At 41.3% G+C, this 20,231-nt stretch overlaps 1 protein-coding gene across 24 annotated transcripts in view; it reads right to left on the bottom strand.

Moving 5' to 3' along the window:
- Positions 1-20,231, bottom strand: part of DMD (dystrophin) — a 1,295,019-nt gene that overhangs the window by 107,759 nt on the left and 1,167,029 nt on the right. For 3 of the 24 annotated variants that reach the window (XM_078390485.1, XM_020790997.3, XM_078390486.1), the window contains exon 1: positions 2,253-2,494. The exons of 20 other annotated variants lie outside the window; for them this stretch is intronic. In XM_078390485.1, the coding sequence (XP_078246611.1) occupies positions 2,253-2,272 (20 nt within the window). In that variant the 5' untranslated portion in view covers positions 2,273-2,494. Of the gene's footprint in view, positions 1-2,135; positions 2,495-20,231 lie in introns of those variants that run through there. One more of the 24 variants, XM_078390487.1, reaches the window with a different exon arrangement.

Raw genomic sequence — 20,231 nt, forward strand, 5'->3', positions numbered from 1 at the left:
ACAGCACTAGAGTGAGTGCCCTCCTCTTCCTCCTACTGTTTACGTGAAAAATGCAATATGAGCTAGATGCATGTGTGTAAATAAAAAAAATGCTATCATGTGCCAACAGGGAAATATTTACCAATAATTAAAAAGTAAGAGATGATTTCACATTAAACTAGCAAAACAATTTAGTATAAAATTTAGTGTTGATACAGCTTTTTGCCTTCTTCATTTCAAATGGAAGCTAAGGTTCTCACTGTTATAAATTGACATGAAACATATACCTGTGTATATTAGGATTTGTTTATTCTTTTGCTAAACATTAAATGGTCATAGGAATGCTTTTACAAAGAAATCATGGCTGATTTTGGGGGAAAAAAACAGTTCCACACCTATTAAAATCTAACCTCTTTGTAATGTATGTCACTTAAAAATGAAAAAAATCCCCCTTATCTTCCCTCAGTATGCCAGAAGGAGAACTAATCAGTATAAAAATAATAGAATAGTAATGCAGAATGTAGCAGCCTCTTCTGGCTGTGAGGGATTACCGTTTCTCTCCATCTATAAATCTACAGTCCATTGATTTACACAGTGAAATATTTTCCTTTTAATCCTTAGATTAGTGTACTTTGGAGATAGAAAGTTGATTATTCATTGCTTTATTGGATTTTTATGACATTTGCAGAATTCCAAAACAATGGACAAAATAATTAAAAAGTTTCTACACTAACATCGAGTAGGAGCAGAATGAAGGGAATGTTATGGACTAAGTATAGCAGAATGCTTATTTATTTGTTTGTTTATTTATTAATTTCTCTTTCTTTTTCAATACATTTTATTTTGTGCACTCTGACAGTTGTTAAAGCTTGGAAGCCAACCTTCCAGCTGTTACTTGTCCTTTGATCTATTTGCTTTGCAAAGCTTATCCTCTCCACTTCTGCCAAAGCAATTTCACTGCAGGGTCTCCTCAAATCCACAATCAAGCCATTACAACTGCAACCCATTCCTTAGCCATAATGGAGGAAAAATATTTTATGGTGCTACTGTCAGTATAAGCAACACTTCAATGGACGAGCTCTTATTTTAAAAGACCTAGCTGATTTTTGAGTTTGACTTTGAAAAGGGCAGATTAGTGTAAGAAACACTTATACTTGAGTTCTCTAAGATATCAAATGAAATCCCATACACATGCACCGTGAAAAAATGTAAACAACTTACACTGAAATACAGTTTTGAAACTTGTTCATCTTTTCTTGTTAGTTCTAATTATCATGCAACTTTAAATCTAAACTGTCTCTGAATCAAGGTTTATAACACATACAGTACAGCAAATATTTTCCCCAGAATGAAAAGAGGGGTGAAACAATGATGCAGATATACCACAAAATGCAACAATCCATTCTTAATTCTGTCATTCAAGTTTTCTGTTAACGATGCAAACTGCTGCCCAAACCAGCCCTCTCCAACAAAATGTGATATTATCTTCCTCTCATTCCGACTTCCTGCTTAGCTGCTTTCATATATTGTTTCATTCATACCTTCGCAGCCAGCGTGTTCTAACTAGACCACATATACCAAGACACGGAAGGCACCTTAAAGGGAAAGAGTGCACTGAATTAAATGTCACTTCGAATTCCCTAAAGAAATCAAGCAGAAATTTGACCTTTTAGCACAATAAACGAAAGCCACAATAAAAGGCAGCCGTTTCCCCCCACCCCCCGGTGCAGGGTCTTCACACAAACATATTGAATAATACGAGTTCTCTCTCTTTACGCATATGCACACACAAAACAGCAGGATGATTGAAAAGCCATTGTAGGGACAGCGAAGCTTTCAAATCGTGGGCTTTTTAAAGCCCAGTGAACAAGAGGAATGCGGAGCTGTGTGCTCAAAAGACTACTTTGATGTCAGGGAAAAGCAGAATAAAATTTAAAAAGCAGAAAAAGAAAGAGCTTCGTCCCCTTTTCCCCTGCATCAGGGAGAAATCTTTAATCTCCACATTCCACCGCCGTCAGGCAAAACAGTTAACCCCACCACACACTCCAGGCAGTTCCGAGCACCTGCACGGAGATCAAGCGAGAACAGCTGGCCGGGAGGACGCGCGAGCGGCGAATTCCTCCCCGCGCCAAGCCGCCTTCCCAAGTTTGATTTACCTCTCAGTGCCTGCCTTGCCAGCAGCCCACAAGCGCCGACAAGCCCAAGGGAAAGCGATGGCGAAGGTCTCCACCCCTCCTCTCCAGGCTCTGGCCGTGGCAGGAATGAAAACTTACCCTTTGAGTTGTTCCCTCATCGCCCCGAACAATTAATTCAGCCACTCCAACGACCGAAGAGGAGAGCGCGAGGGAGATGCGTCCCCGTGTGTGTGTGTATGTGTGTGTGAATGTCTTGGCGCGGGAGAGAGCGAATATGTGCACCCGCGCGCGCGCACACACATACACACACCCGCGTGCCTGTTCCCTCAGCCTCCTAACGCAATCCTAACCCGCCGCCGCCGCCGCGCGGAGCCAGCAATGGCATTGCGGGGGCAAAGAGGGCGAGAGGGGCGGGCTGCGGGGGCTAGGCGGAGCTGGCGAGCTCGGCTCCGCCTAGGAAACCTCCGAAGAACAAACCCAAGAAGTCTGCGAAGCCGGCATCGTCTGGGTGGAGAGCCGGGGAGGGGGGGGTGCCTTAAGGTGGCACTCAAAATATGTCAGCCTCCGCGCCCGTGGCCGATGTTTGAGGAACGAGTTTGGGGGGGGGGGAATGAATATGTCGGGATCGTGGCACCCGGCAGACACACACACACACACACACACACACACAGAGAGAGAGAGAGAGAGAGAGAGAGAGAGAGAGAGAGAGAGAGAGAGAGAGAGAGAGAGAGAGAGGAAAACGTGAGTTTGGAAGAGGGGTCTAAAAACAACATACTGTTTCTAATGCCATAATTGCCAACTACTCCCATTCATTCACTCTGTATGCTAATAGTGCACTGTGAATTAAAGAGTTTGCAGCATATCAGTAAGTCCTCTCCCATGCTCAGAGGCAAAAGCCAAATACACATCCACAAGGTTCTCTTTCCTTCCATTCCCCGTGTTTATATTAGGCTACCATGTTTCATAATAATTATGTGCTGTCCAACTGATTCTGACTTACGCCAACCCCTTCCAGGGATTTCTAGTACAGTACTCTAGTTTCAGAGTGCTCAAAAGTGGTTTGCCATTCCCGTCTTCTGGGGGCAGCTCTGTGACTCTGCATCTTGCCCGTGGCCACACAGCCTGGCTCTTCTCTGGGGAGGCACAGTGGAGAATCGAACTCCCAATCTCTGGCTTTGCAGACAGATACCTAAACCACTGAGCTATTTAGCCATCCACCATGTTTACATTAGGTTGATGATTACACACAAGTAGTTAGTATGCATTAAAGCTCTTCCATGGTGATGTGAATCAACCAGAGGGCCTCATGCAGCCATTACAGTTACCTAAAGACCGGTAAAGCCCTTTTAAACTAACAATAAGGGTAGAAAGGGTGGAGTGGTGCTAAAACAAGGGAGGGTTATGAATGGAAGAATGTACTGCTTGGATATTATGCTTGTACATTTCAGTGAATGAGGCTGGATCTCATTTGAAGCCACTGGTAGAGTAACTGACATTGGTTCATTTAGCCTAGCGACTCTATTGGTTCATCTAGCTTTGTATTGCCAGCACAGACTGGTTGGCTTTTCACTTTAGGAATGAATGCTGGGACTAGATACAGAAATTGGAATTACAGCCCTTCATTTTTAAAATTCTGAATTTCTGGATATCTAGAATTTCTCCATTACAATCAATATGAATACTATATACCCTGTTTCCCCTACAATAAGACCTAACCTGAAAATAAGCCCAAGTATGATTGTTCAGGATGCTCATAATATAAGCCCTACCCCCCAAAATAAGCCCTAGTTAGATAAAACCCCACCCTCCACCATTGTGCAGCATTGTGCAGCAACCAGAAGAAGATGACATGACTGTAAAACAAAACATCCCCTGAAAATAAGCCCCAATGCATTTTTGGAGCAAAAGTTGATATAAGACCCTGTTTTATTTTCAGGGAAACACAGTAATATTATTTTCCCCTTAAAAAAACACAGACAGGTAAAACATTTTAACAGGAATTCCCTGTGTCCTCTGACGGAAGATTGGCTGGCATTGCCTCCCATGCTGCTGTTTAACATCCATTGCCTACTGCTTAATTTGAGAATCCAAGGGGGTTATTAGAAGGTAATCCACCTTCTTCCACAAGGAGACAAACCTGTTGTGGAATGGGTACTTTAGATTGCTGGTCAAGGCCACAAGTTCAGCCTGGAAAAAATGCTGTTCTCCCGCTAAAGGAGTAAATGGGACCACAAATATTTGGAATTGTTATTACAGATATTTGGAACTATAAAATTATATAGCATTCAGAACTGTCTAAATGTGGCATTATTTGGTGAAATTCAACTATTTGCAAAACTGAGTGTACATCTCTATTTTAGCTAGGATTTTTTCCACCCCTGCTTGGAAACTGAAACTGACCTTACGTATTCAATGTATACTCTAAGATGCAGCCCAGTTACTTGTGAGGAGGTCTGAGAGTACTGTCCTACAGGTGTCTACTCATTGTCATATTCACTAAATTGGAAAGATTGTTTACACATGTAAGGGGATTATAGCAACTTGTTGTTGTTGTTTAGTTGTTAAGTCATGTCCAACTCTTCGTGAGCCCATGGACCAGAGCACATCAGGCCCTCCTGTCTTCCACTGCCTCCCTGAGTTGGGTCAAATTCATGTTGGTAGCTTCGGTGACACTGTCCAATCATCTCATCCTTTGTCGTCCCCTTCTCCTCCTGCATCCACACTTTACCAACATCAGGGTCTTTTCCAGGGAGTCTTCCCTTCTCGTGACATGGCCAAAGGTTTGGAGCCTCAACTTCAGGATCTGTCCTTCCAGTGAGCACTCAGGGTTAATTTCCTTCAAAATGGATAGGTTTGTTCTCTTTGCAGTCCAGAGGACTCTCAAGACTCTCCTCCAGCACCACAATTCAAAAGCATCAATTCTTCGGCGGTCAGCTTTCTTTATGGTCCAGCTGTCACTTCCATACATCGCTACTGGAAAAACCATAGCTTTGACTATGCGGACCTTTGTCGGCAAAGTGAGGTCTCTGCTTTTTAAGATGCTGTCTAAGTTTGCCATCACTTTCCTCCCAAGAAGCAGGCCTCTTTTAATTTCATGGCTGCTGTCACCATCTGCATTGATCATGGAGCCCAAGAAAGTAAAATCTGTCACTGCCTCTGTATCTTCCCCTTCTATTTGCCAGGAGGTGATGGGACCAGTGGCCATGATCTTAGGGTTTTTTTTTATGTTGAGCTTCAGATCATTTTTTGCGCTCTCCTCTTTCACCCTCATTAAGAGGTGCTTTAATTTCTCCTCACTTTCTGCCATCAGAGTGGTATCATCTGCATATCGGAGGTTGTTGATATTTCTTCTGGCAATCTTAATTCTGCCTTGGGATTCATCCAGTCCTGTCTTTCGCATGATGTATTCTGCATATAGGTTAAATAAGTAAGGAGATAATATACAGCCTTGTCGTACTCCTTTTCCAATATTGAACCAATCAGTTGTTCCATATCCAGTACTAACTGTTGCTTCCTGTCCCACGTATAGATTTCTCAGGAGATAGATAAGATGGTCAGGCACTCCCATTTCTTTAAGAACTTGCCATAGTTTGTTGTGGTCCACACAGTCAAAGGCTTTTGCATAGTCAATGAAGCCGAAGTAGATGTTTTTCTGGAACTCTCTGGCTTTCTCCATAATTCAGTGCATGTTAGCAATTTGGTGTCTAGTTCCTCTGCCCCTTCAAAATCCAGCTTGTACTTCTGGGAGTTCTCAGTCCACATACTGCTGAAGCATACCTTGTAGGATTTTGAGCATAACCTTCTGAGTGTGTGAAATGAGTGATATATGTCCTCCATATGTTGGGGAGTTTCTAGGATGTACTCAGTTCATGGAGTGATCTGGCCAAAGCACAATACAATTGAGAATTGTGTGATGAATCTAACCAGGCACCAGGTATCATAATAGGAAACTTACTATATTATGCATTTCAGCTCAGTCTGATGGGGAAAGTGTGGTATGTGTCAATCACCCTTCCTGTGAGCTATCAGCTATGCCAGGAGTTTGCTATGCCTTTCATTCAGTGTAAGGTCATGTGCTATAGTACAAGCTGCACTGATTTGATAAGAAGCCAGTACAGGTATGACCTTAAATGGTGTTATGTTAAAACTAATATATTGTTGAAAAATAACATATATCTCATTCCTGCATGGGCTCAGGTTTAAAATCTACAGCAGTTTAAGTGCATTGCTGTCAGTCTAAATATGGTCCATCAACCTCTTATTCAGCTTATAAGATCACTCTTGGAATTCTATCACTATAGGAAGATACAGTGGTGCCCCACTTAACTATTACCCTGCTCCACAACAAAATCGCTTCATGACGATGTTTTTGCGATCGCTATTGCGAGTGCAAAACAATGTTTCAAAGGGCTTTTTTCGCTTGACGATGATCAGTACCCTGCTTTGGGAACCGATTTTTCACTTAATGACGATCGGAAAACAGTTGATCGTCAGGTTTCAAAATGGCTCCCTGCTGTGCAAAATGGCTCCCTGCTGTGTTAAGGACGGATTCCTCGCATTACAGGCATCAGAAAATGGCCACCCTATGGAAGTTCTTCGCTGGACGGTGAGGTATTTCGCCCATTAGAACGCATTAACCGCTTTTTAATGCATTATAATGGGTTTTTTTACTTTCGCTTGACAACAATTTCATTGTACAGCGATTTAGCTGGAACATATTATCGTTGTCAAAGCACCACTGTATACTCATATCTACCTATTCATTTTCAGCTAACAAATATATATGGGTATAAATATACAAAGGTTGAGTTAGCATGGCTTACATTTAACTATACAGGCTGAGACATAATTCTCCAATTCTGTAGAGCTTCCCTAATCGATTTCTGTATTATATTATTTTACTTGCATTTTATAAAAAGTCTATAGTTTATTACTATGTGTACAAATAGGTACTGTACAATATTCAAAATCGCCATAAGACGCACCTTTCCATAAGACACACCAATTTTTTAGGAGAAGAAAACAGGAAAATATAATCTGTTTTCTTCGCTCCATAAGACGCACAGACTTTCCACCCCCCTGTTTTATGGGGGAAAAGTGCATCTTATGGTGCGAAAAATATGGTACTTGGTGATTCTACCTCCAGACATGCTTACAGATATGCTGTATTTCCTATTACAGAATATAATTGGGAATCCTACATGAATAGAGTCAATGCACAAAGATATCTAATAATATAATAATTCTAGAACTACAGAGCTGTAGACATTCTGCATGTACAAAGAACAGCAAACAAAATTTCATCTATTTTATTTCTCATAAAGTACTTAATAATCAAGGAGTTAAGAAACTATACTGTCTGGCTGTATATCACTTCAAGTAAGCTAAAAGCTATAACTGACATTTCAGTCTGGTTATGCTTCAGACTGACAAAGATTCAACACCCTTAAAGTAGTTCAATTCTAATTCACAAGGAAAATAATATTATTATGTTTTGCTGTTTTGAACATGTGATTACATAAATAATAAACTCTAGTTCCCAAAATCCCTATGTGTACAGCCACTCACATAACCAGCTGTGGCATTGGTTTCTGCAGTTAGTTCTGCAACTGGAAACTACATTGGATGCCACTCTGTCCAGAACTAAGTGTCCCCAAACAGAAAGTGATTTGCACAAGAAGAAAATTTTAATATTTATGTATCCATTGTTACCCATGCCAAGCCCAGTGGAAAACAGCAAAAGTAATAGTCCAAATTAAAAAAAATAATTCTAATGAAATATATTTTTGAAGGCTGATATTTACAAAGTGTGTCAAATGCACTGCAGAGATTCACTACTTCACCTGAAACCTATGTATCTGTGGCCAGTAGTACATCAGAAGTGGAATCAAACTTTGCCATAAATATAATAGGGGCTTATTGAAGTTGTTGTCACATTAGAATAGTATTCCTATAGAAACATTCTAGTATATCATTCTTATAATTTACTTTATTATGTGAAAGTTGATGGTAAGGGTAAAACTGGATTTTACCACAATGTCTGCATTCCCCTCCCCTTTTTTTATTTAGTACTTTAGGGTTTCATTTTTATCATATTATACCTAGCTGCTTCTTGTCGATGTTTATCACTAATTTAAGAAGCAGAATCATTGGTGACTGGTATTGTTTTCTGTTTACTTACATACAGAACACATGCAATTAATTATGTTAACCTCTTGCAAAAACAAGATTAGCAGTTACTTTTAGATGAGTTTTCAGTTCCCAGTCTAATAGCAGACTGAAGCTGTCTTTAAACACATTCTGTCTTCTTTTCCCATGCACTAAGAGAAGTATAAAAAACGAGTCTGAGATTCTGACACTTTGCATAATCTTCTTTCTCCTTGAGTAACAAATAAACCATTATATTCAATTAGGCTCACAGCAGGTGAAAACCCCAATTAGTGTATCCATTCTCATGGCTTTTTTCCACCATCTTACACCCACACACCACTTCTTCTTTTTTTTAATAAACACTCAAGGGGGAAGTTGAGTCATTCCTCAATTTAAAAGCAAATTAACTCTTTGATTTCCACATATGAATGTTGCTGGCTGAATTATACTCACTGAAAAAAAAAATACAAATGAAGAGGAATAGTGTCTGTCTGGTTTCCCAACATAGAACAGGAAAGTCAAATTAAAAAATTTCTTAGCTGACCCTACCTACAAAAACATATTAGAACCAAGTCATGTCAGATGCACTCTAAAATGACAAAAAGACTGCTCTCCTGTATTGGACACATGATTCCCAGAGAGAGAATAATGAATGACATTCATTGACAAATAAAATAGTGTAATGAAAAAGGATATGAAATAAAGAATACAACCTATTTGGCACCTGTGGGCAAATATATACTGTCTATAGTACACACAGACATGTACACACACACACAGGTACATGTATAGCTGCACACTTTGTATATACTGTATAAATCCCTATCTATGAAATGTGTTGCCCCATTTACATCTCATTGGTGCGAGAGGTTATCATTTACATCATGACACAGACCCCAAGAAATCACTTATCCATTTAATTTGCCTTGTTTGTGTTAAGAATGACTCTAGATTTAATTTTGTTGTTGTTGTTGTACTCTGTGTGATAAATATGGATGATCCCACTCTTTTCATTTATTTATTTATTTATTTCAGTTTAGTACTTTACTGTGTGACTCTTGACATGTTAAACCGCAGAAGCCTCTGTGCTGCAAGGTCAGAAGACCTGCAGTCGTAAGATCGAATCCACGCAACCGAATGAGCCCCCGTTGCATGTCCCAGCTATTGCCAACCTAGCGGTTCGAAAGCATGCAAAATGAAAATGCAAGTAGATAAATAGGTACCACCCTGGTGGGAAGGTAATGGCATTCCGTGTCTAGTTTTGCTGGCCACGTGACCACGGAAGATTGTCTTTGGAAAAACACTAGCTCTATACATTGGAAACGGAGATGAGCACCGCCCCCTAGAGTTGGACACGACTGGACTAATTGTCAAGGGGAACCTTTACCTTTACCTAACTTTCTCAGGAAGCACACAGCTATGTTTATAGTCCTGCTGAAATCTGTTTGCATGACAAAGAGAGAAAGAGAGAGACAGTTTATGCATACTGTGCCATCTATATGTCAGGATACAAATCAAAGGACTTTATACTGGTGTGAATTTGCACCGTCTGGTATTTTAAATGACTAAAAGATGGCGACAAGAATTGCTGTTTTTCATATCTCTGACATCACCCAGGCATTTTGACTTTAATTTCTTCTGCTAAATTTTCTAGAGTTCTGAGTTGAATGCATGCATGACAGACTAGTTTATTTGGTGACATTCTTAGCAACACATAGTAACAGAACAGCTGCCCATGGTACGTATTTCATAATTTTCAGGAAGAACCTCAATCCAATAATTTGTGCTGACAAATATGACTATTGTACTAAGCTAAAATATTAGAAATGCTTCCACACAAAGATTTTATTGTGCAATTGTGCTGTCTCCTTTCCTGAATTTTTAGGAAGTTCATATATCATTGACTTCTATCTGCAGTGCTCCCATATTTTGCTACCATGCCATTATTCATAGCAAGAAATAAAACCTGTTGAGAAGGAAAAGATAGAATAGTCTTTTTGACTGGTATGTTTTATTTTTACTACTAATAATAGAATTCATTTGTCTGGACTTGTCCTAAACCAGTTAACTTGGCAAGCAGGGACTCTGAAAGCTGGCTTGCTACTGGAGAAAATTCTGGGAGCTGAATGCCAGCAATGCACATGGCTAGAATTTAAAGTTATTATGACTGTGTGTCATCAAAACAATTCTGACTTATGACAAATCCTTTCAAGATTTTTGGTGTATAGAATACTCAGAAGTAATTTAGAATTCCTTTCTTGTAGAGGCATTCCAAGACCATGCAGCTTGCCCATGGCTACACAGGCTAGCTATTCTGGGATACTGTATAGTGAGGAACTTCGCTTCTGACCTTTGACTACACAGCCAATTGCCTGATTTACTGAGCTATCCAGCCAGCTCAATATAGAGATTTCTCATATATACGCAGCTGATCCATGCATATAAACAAAGGAAGGTGGTGTGACAAACCCAGACCTACTGGGATCTGCCACACGTTAACTAAGCTGCCACCAACCATTCCCTATAAGAAGTCACACAGACCAGGGATGGATTTTTAAACAAATAAAGAACAAGGTTTATTTAAAACAACACACAGGCAAAATAAAATGATCAGGTGAATAAGATATAGTAACGTGGCTTAGTTTCACTCATACATACACACAGTTTGGTTCACACAGAACCCTTAACTTGAAGCACAGACCCTGAACCTATCAGTTCTGGCTAACCAACAGACACCTGAACCTATCAGGTTGGTACTCTGACACACAGTAGTACCCTGTCTGACACACAGACTCCCACACCAGCTTCTTCTTCCCAGCTGCTGCTTCGTCACATCCCAGCGTCTCCTTCTCCACACACGCATCACATATATATACAGTACAGCCCCTCCTCCTGATGTCCCGCCTTCCACTCCCCATAGGATGGAACTTTCCCTCCAAACCCATGACAGACAGGTAACATCAGTGCTGTATGTAACACCTCCCCTCTTTATAAGTTGTTTTGTAGGGGGAAAGCTAAGGTGCTTTTTCCCAAAAAACAACCTGAATAAAACACACAACAACAGTTATACATACCATATCATACTTACTTATACTTACATTCTAAGTTAACCATAGCAATTAGGCATTTAAACATTTACCATATACATTACATCAATTTACCTTTATTCATACAAACCAAGTTCAAAAAACAGGTACATTTAACTTTTTGTCATCAATATATATACATAGTCCATGTTTCTTTCGCCGTCTTCATTCTTCAGGTCTTCTTGACAAGGCGTCAGCAACACAGTTCACTGACCCTCTGACCACCTTCACTTCAAAGTCATAGTCCTGCAGATTTAAAGCCCACCTCATAAGTTTGCTATTGTGGGTTTTCATTGTCTTTAACCATTGCAGTGGTGAATGGTCAGTGCACAGAACAAAATGTCTTCCCCAGATGTAAGGCTTGGCCTTCTGGATCGCGTAGACTATGGCCAAACACTCCTTCTCCACGGTTGCCAAATGTCTCTCACCCTTTTGAAGTTTCCTACTCAGGTAGGACACTGGATGCTGGTCACCATTCTCATCTTCCTGGCACAGAACTGCTCCTACCCCGCTGTTAGACGCATCGGTGTAGATGATGAACTCCCGGTCGAAGTCTGGAGCACGCAGCACTGGATAGTTGATTAGCGCCTGCTTCAACCTCTGGAATGCCTCCTCACAGTCGCTGGTCCACGGGATGCGGTCATCAGCCTTCTTCCTCGTCAGATCGGTCAGCGGAGCTGCAATCTCGCTAAACCTCGGGATGAACTTTCTGTAGTAGCCCACCAACCCAAGAAATGATTTGATTTTTTTCTTGGTGTTGGGTCTGGGCCAATCACGAACGGCTTCTATTTTGGCCTCCAGGGGTTTTATCACTCCTCCCCCTACCATGTGACCCAAATATTTTATTTCTGGGATACCCAGCTGCAGTCTGTTCTCTCTGCAGAGCCTAGGCCAAAGCACTCCCTCCCCTGGGTCAAAGTGCCTCTCCCTGGCTTTCTGGTAATCCCAAGCTTTCTTTCTGACCTTTTGAGCTTGCAGGGTCTCTGCTGCTAGCTCTAGGTTTCTCTTTAGGTCATCCCTTAAAGAGTCTATGTATGTCACAACGTCTTGTGGGTCATCCTGGGTGATCTGCTCCCAATTTTGTTTGATCAAATCAAGGGGCCCTTTCACCCTTCTCCCAAACAAAAGTTCAAATGGACTGAACCCGGTACTGGCTTGTGGCACTGATCGATAAGCAAACAAAAGGGATTGCAGCTTCTGGTCCCAATTGTTTGGATTCTCTGCCAAGTAAGCCCTAATCATGCGCATTAGAGTCCCATTGAACTTCTCAGTTAACCCATTACTTTCAGGATGATAGGCAGTGGTTTCCTTGTGCTTAATTCCACAGATTTGCCATAAGCGTTTCATGAGCTTCGATGTGAACGATGCACCCAAATCTGTGATTATTTCTGAGGCAAATCCCATCCTGGACATATACCCCACCAAGGCATCTGCCACTGTGTTAGTTTCAATGTTAGTCAAGGGTATGGCTTCAGGGTACCTCGTGGCATGGTCCACAATGGTGAGAATGAACCTGTTCCCCCTCTTTGTGGCCTTGGGCAAAGGTCCCACAATATCCACCCCTATGCATTTGAACGGAGTGTCAATCACAGGCAAAGGGCACAACTTTGCTTTGGTCCTATCGCGGCTATTCCCCTGCCTTTGACACACATCACATTGTTTACAGAACTCCCTGATCTGCTTCCCTATGTCAGGCCAGTAGAAATTCTGTGTGATTCTCTGCTGTGTTTTGTTCACCCCTAAGTGTGCAGCAAACATGTCAGAGTGCCCCCTTTGTAAGATCATGGGGCGATACTTTTCAGGTACCACCAGCTGACTTCTGATCCCATCTCCCCCTTTTGAGATATTCCTCAGGGTCTCTCTATACAAAATCCCCTTTTTCTCCAGAAATCTCACTGGGGTTTCAGGTGTTAGCTGGGCGTCAGTCACCTGTTCAAAACACTTTTGGAGAGTGGCGTCTGCCTTTTGCTCCTGTCCAAATCTGCTGTCTGTGGTTAAGGTTTCCACCACAGCTTCTGAACTTCCCCCACCTGCTTCCGTCTCTGGCTCATCATTACCCCCCTGAACTGTCCCCGTGGTGGCTTGTGAGCGTGTAATCACTAGCACCCGTTTCACATGTTCAGCCAGGTCATTTCCCACGAGCACGGCTGCTGGCAGAGTCGATGAAATCGCTAGCCGCCAAACTCCCCTCCAGCCTTGAAAGTTCACAGGTACCTCCGCGACTGGCAGAGAGATTACCTGCCCCTCAATCCCTGCCACCTTCATGCTCTCATTTGGGATTACATACTCCCTAGGAATAATATCTGGATGGCACAGGGTCACCTGGGAACAAGTGTCCCGCAGCCCCCTATACTGACGGTCAAGTATTCCTACGTCCACCCCTGCTGTCTCAAACAACTGAGAATCTGTTCTCACCAACAGGCAGCGCCTGACCTCTACAAGAGGACCATTTTCCTCAGCCTGATCAGCAGATGTAGCTGTTCCAGATTGAGTAGCCATGGCAACAGGCTCCCTCAGTGACAATGAGCCTTGCTCTTTCTGGACACAGAACACAGCTTTTGGCTTGGTTCCACTCGATTCCTGAGGCACAATTCCTTTTAGCTGCTTTAATTTCTCACACTCTGAGATTAGATGGCCCTTTCCCTGACAGAAATAACATTTTCTGGTGTATTTTGAGTCTTTCTCATCTTGTTTTGGTTTTCCCTCCAAAATCTGAGGTCTTGGTTTCATGTCTGAGGGCTTCCCTTCACCATGGGCCCCTCCCCCTTGCTGGTTTTTCCCTGGTCCCTGAGAGTACTTGCTGTAGGTTTCTTTGGGTTTTCCTACAGATTTCTCCTCACCTAAGGGCTTTCTTATTTGGGAAATAAAATCTGCGATCTCGGCTGCTTCTGCCACAGATTTTGGTTTCCTTTCCCTCACCTGGAATTTCAGTTCCCCATGCAGGACTGAATAGAACTGTTCCAGCGCTATCAAGTCTTTGAGCTGCTGAAAGGTCTCTGTCCCCTCCTGAGATAGCCATTTCTCTAGCAGCCTCACCAATTGGGCCCCCACTTGGGTAAAAGTCTGCTCTGGTTTCTTTGTGAGGGACCTGAATCTTTGCCTCAGCTGTTCCGCATTTATCCCATGTCTTGCAAACACCAGTTTTTTAAACTCTGCAAAATCTCTCATCAGTTCCTGTGGCATCTCTGAATAAACCTCAGCCAGGCTACCACTGATTAAAGATCGCATGATGGTCATCTTCTCAGTTTCCCTCACTGAGAAGTCCACAAACGCTCTTTCCACTAAGGAAAAGAACACCTCAGGACAATCTCCCTTGTGGTACACAGGGAATTTCTTCAGGTCAGCTTTAGACAATTGGCCTCCCTCAGAATCCCTATTGTTATTATTGTTCTGATTCATCAGTTCCAATTTTCTTAATTCAAACGCCATTTTCTCTCTCTCCAATCTTTCTGCTCTTTCCATTCTCTCAATCTCAAATTGCCTTCTTTCTCTCTCTAATCTTTCCTCCATTTCCCTCACCCTCAGTTCATGCTGTTGGGCTAGGAGTATCTTTCTGAGTTCTGGGTTCTGCTCTCCTGTGCTGTCACCCTGCACTGAGCCAAATTCATCCTCAGAACCTTGGTCTACCTGGGGGTCTTTCACTTCACCCATTTCTGCCATTTGGCTTCGAGTCAAGGGCATAATCCCCCCCCCAAAACAGGCTGCTTTAAAAAGTCAAGCCTCAAAATAAAACGACCACTTTTTTTTTTCTTTCTTTTGCCTCAGAACCAGCTTTCTCTATAGATTGCTGCTGTCCTTCAGCACTACTTGCAACTGTAGCCAGCCGGAGTCCACCCCCCTCTGCTGGGCCTCTCAGCAGGCAGGCTAAATCACTGTTACTATACAGTTTTGCCTCAGCTTTTTCCCGCCAAAAACAGGCTGCCTCAGAGCACCCTAATCTAGTCTCCCCAGTTGGCACGTTCTTCTACTAGCGCACCTCCCTGTGAGGTACACCTAGAAGATTACCTACGCGCCTCAGATTGTCCCTGACTAGACCCCCCTTGCTCTGGGCACACTTGCCAAGGCTTTGCTGTACCACTGGACAACTGGACCAGTCGTATCCCATACGCTGGACACCAATCAATGTGACAAACCCAGACCTACTGGGATCTGCACACGTTAACTAAGCTGCCACCAACCATTCCCTATAAGAAGTCACACAGACCAGGGATGGATTTTTAAACAAATAAAGAACAAGGTTTATTTAAAACAACACACAGGCAAAATAAAATGATCAGGTGAATAAGATATAGTAACGTGGCTTAGTTTCACTCATACATACACACAGTTTGGTTCACACAGAACCCTTAACTTGAAGCACAGACCCTGAACCTATCAGTTCTGGCTAACCAACAGACACCTGAACCTATCAGGTTGGTACTCTGACACACAGTAGTACCCTGTCTGACACACAGACTCCCACACCAGCTTCTTCTTCCCAGCTGCTGCTTCTTCACATCCCAGCGTCTCCTTCTCCACACACGCATCACATATATATACAGTACAGCCCCTCCTCCTGATGTCCCGCCTTCCACTCCCCATAGGATGGAACTTTCCCTCCAAACCCATGACAGACAGGTAACATCAGTGCTGTATGTAACAGGTGGCATCTGCATTTCTTTGTGGTATGCTAGATGAGGTTAAAAATTCTTGGTCTAGAATTTTCAGTCCATAATAGGATTGAAAATTAAGTCTCTCCACTCCTCAGCTAACTGGCATAGTGAAAATTCGGGTCCCTTCACATCTCCGCTGACTGTCCTAAAGACTGATTACTCAGCTACCAGTCCTAGGACTAAAAGCTAAAAGAGCATTGGGAGAAAACTCTTATCTTCAATCAGCAGGTATGTAATGACCCAGCCTCTCTTTGTCATCATGCAGAGGGAAATTACTCTTACTTCTGATAAGTGGTTGATAAGAAAAGAGTTCATTGCCTAGGGAGAAAGGAAAGGGCATGAGGAAGATATTGATGGGCCAAATAGTTATCCACTACGGCCAGAGGTATCTGTTTTGAATAACTCTTTTGAATAACTGAAAATACATTTTTAAATAATTTAGGCTGTAATGGGGGCACTAGTACCTGCCATAATTAATGTTAACAACAAAAGAGCAAACAACATTTTGTCCTTGTACTTCACATCCATGTAAAACTAAATGGCCAAAATCCAAATGGTATTTTACTCCAGTGTAATGCAAATAATGGAACTTTCCGTGTAATGCAAATGATGGAACATCATGTGGCAAGTCATGCAACTTAGCACATAGGAGATAATGTATACATGACCTCTTTAGTTATGCCAATTCACTGCCAAAGGTTATGCTATTTGCATTATTCTTGTGGGTGTAAGTAACAGAATTTGAGCCAATGACTTTTCCTTTTGCCTGGAGATTAAAAAGGCCAATATACAGAAACATATTAATATGTATTTCATTCAACTGTCTTAAATGTGCATAAAATTGTTATGATGGGAAGATTCTCTTCTGACCTATAGTAGCCATTTGACTTCTAATTGCTGTACTAATCTGCCCTGTACTACAACAACTTACTGCATGCCATTTGTTACTTCAACACACAATCAAGGAATTTGGCCTTGCCTATTTACCAAGTGAATAAGGGATGTGGTGGAACTGCGGGTTAAACCGCAGAAGATTCTGTGCTGCAAGGTTACAAGACCAGCAGTTTTAAGATTGAATCCATGTGATGGAGTGAGCTCCCGTCGCTTGTCCCAGCTCCTGCCAACCTAGCAGTTCGAAAGCATGTAAGTGAGTGTAGATAAATAGGTACCACCATGGTGGGAAGGTAACAGTGTTCCGGGTCTAGTCGTGCTGGCCACGTGACCATGGAAAACTGTCTTTGGACAAATGCTGGCTCTACGGCTTGGAAATGGGGATGAGCACCGTGCCCTAGAGTCGGACACGACTGGACTAAATGTCAAGGGGAACATTTACCTTTACCTATTCACCAAATAGCCAATTGATGAAAATTTACACTTTAAAGGCCCATGTTCTTTTCCTTATCAGTATATTGTGTTTGACTTATAAATAGCAGAAAAGTACTGCAATGCTCTAACAATTCAAACTAAAATACAAACATTAAATGCAGAAGCTGAAGCAAACAGAGTTCTTACATTGCTATTTCAGTTTAGTGAAACTGAGCCCAAGAATAAGATGTCAGATTAATTCAGAGACTGTTGAGGGGACTTTTTATTTGTAAGATAGTATGCCAGTTACAACATTTTGAAATATAATAGCCTGCATAGATAGATTTTGTGTTGGTGAGAGACACTTGAATGAAACTGAATCCATGCGGGCTGATGTCAACAATGAGATCTCGTATTAAGTACTGTAATATGTTTTAATATCTAAATACTTTCTTCAAATAAGGGCTTTGTTGAATACAATAGATACATCTTCAGCATTTTAATTTGGGCACCTTTTCAGTGTTGTGCATATTTATCTGGAGGATGTGGTATATTATTTTTTCAACAGCTATCAGAAAACTCCATGCCTTTTAACTTGTAATCATATAAAATAATAATTATATGCCATCAAGTTAATTCTAACATATGATGTCCCTTTTCATGATTTTCTAGGCATGAAGTACTTCAAAGTAGTTTACCAGTGTCTTCTTTTGGGGACACTCTGGAACTATGCAGCTAGCCCAAGGCTAACCAGGGTGGCTCTTCTCCTGGGAGCACAGTAGGGAATCATATTCCAAACTTCTGGTTCTAGAGCTGGATATGTAGTTCATGTGTCTTGGCAAGATTCCCTCCGACTATGTTCTAACTCATTATGAAGTGACCTCACAAATCTATAAAACTTCACTTTGGAAGTCATCAATCTCCAGTGTGGAATTGATGTGGAATCATTCTTTCCATTAAGCTCATGATGTAAACGCTGTTATATTCTCCTGCTCTATAGAGTAGTGACTTGGACCAGATATAAATGCTATGTTCAATCACATTCATCTTATCTATACTTGGAGAATTTTCAGTATCAAATGTTAGAATAATGTTTGTGCCACTGAAGTCCTGAAGCAAATATATTTTTATACCTTTGAAACAACTGTCTACCCAAGTATATTTTTTAATGAAGAGTTTGTTGCAAAGCTGCTTGTGTGGTAATTTTTTTAAAAAGATTTTAAGAATAAACTGAAAGTAACATTGAATAAATTTAATAATGACCCTGTAAATTGGGAAGCTTATACTCAAGACTTAAAAAATAAGGCAGAATGCCATCAAACAAGGGAATGATTTTTTTTTTAAAAAAAATCAAGGATGCATGAAGGAAAGAGAGAAAAGAGTAAGTAAAGATGCAACATCTGAACAGCCCCAAAAGTCCAGGATCTACTAATTTCCTTCCATTATTCTTGTATCGTCTAGGCTTGTATTAGGCTTGTAAGTCTCTGTGTGAGATGTTGGAAGAATAATAGCTGCCATTTTGTTGATAAGAAAGAGTACTGCAGAGTTAAATGAAGGAATATCTTGAAATTGAGCAATGTTGGTAAGGAGGTTTTCTGCAAACTAACAACTTTCTTTAAAAGATAGATCTGAATTTCACTTTCAGCCTCATCACTCTTGATCTGTGCCAAAAACAGATTTTGAATTGCCATGAGCTAAAGTGTGAAAGTTCATTTTTTAAAATGCATCTTTTAAAAAAATCATTATAAATAACCCAATCCATTTGGGCATTAGGAACAGTTAAATTGCTTTTGGAAAGCCAGACCTCACAAAAAAAAACCTTCTTCTTTTTCATTATTTTGCAGATACATGTTTGCAGATACTACTTCAAATGCAAATTCAATCAGTACATGAAAATTTGATTAAGATAGGCATCAATATTAGTCATGAGTTAAAGGGTTTATTGGACATTAAGTTCACATTCTCTTATATATACACACAACCTGTTCAAGTCAGTGTTACTCTCGACCCCCCCTTTTTAAAAGAGAGTATTTAAAAAGATACAAATGCAAAGAAATTCTGTGACATTTAGAAACTACACAATTTTTCTTGCCTCACTCTGTCAGTATGGTCCTGCTTTGTAATTTGCTTCTGTATGTATAAGTATGCAAATACACACCAGTGTAACCCAAGCTTGCACAAAATTTTAATCAATTTGTCTGGAGTTTTGTTGTTATCCCCAAGATTTTCTTCACCTTTAAAGAGAAGGCAATCTTAGCTTCTATTTTTATTAGACTCCACAGCTACATAATGCAATTATTTGTAAGTATTAGGACACACACACATGGCTACACAGGTTGGCACTTCTCTCTCCATATACTGTATAAATATATATACAGTTGTGCCTCAACTTATGAATGTCCCTACTTATGACCATTTCAAGTTATGACAAGCTCCAGCTGCAAAATTTTGCTTCTATTTGCGACCAGAGCTTCCACTTATGAACAGAAAAAGGCAGGGAAAAAAGGTGGAAAATTCAGATTTCTAACTGTAGGTGGTGATGTGGCTGCTTCTTTGTAGCTCTTTCGCCCCAGCAGTTTTAGAGAGTGTGCAATTGGAGAAGGCTGCCTGGTAAGGTAAGGTGCTGTTTTCTGGTTTTTAAAAACTGTTCTGGGTGTTTTTGCAGAGCGGTTTTGGGCTGCGCAGGGTTATGTTTCTGTGCTGTGATGGGTTTTGGGGGGGCTGTTGGTTGGTTGGTCCCCCCCCCATTTCTGATGGCTCTTGGGGGGTTTGGTTGCTTTTTGGAGTGTTTTTTCCCATTTCTGATGGGTCTTGCATGCTTCCCTTGCTTTTTTCCTTTGTTCCTGCTTTAAAACACCTTTGAAAAAGGTGTTTTAAAGCAGGATGTTGTGTACTACTCTTTTCTTATTTATGTGTGGCTTTTC

The sequence above is a fragment of the Pogona vitticeps genome, chromosome 3 (assembly GCF_051106095.1).
Source record: "Pogona vitticeps strain Pit_001003342236 chromosome 3, PviZW2.1, whole genome shotgun sequence".
In the NCBI taxonomy this organism is placed as follows: domain Eukaryota; kingdom Metazoa; phylum Chordata; class Lepidosauria; order Squamata; family Agamidae; genus Pogona; species Pogona vitticeps.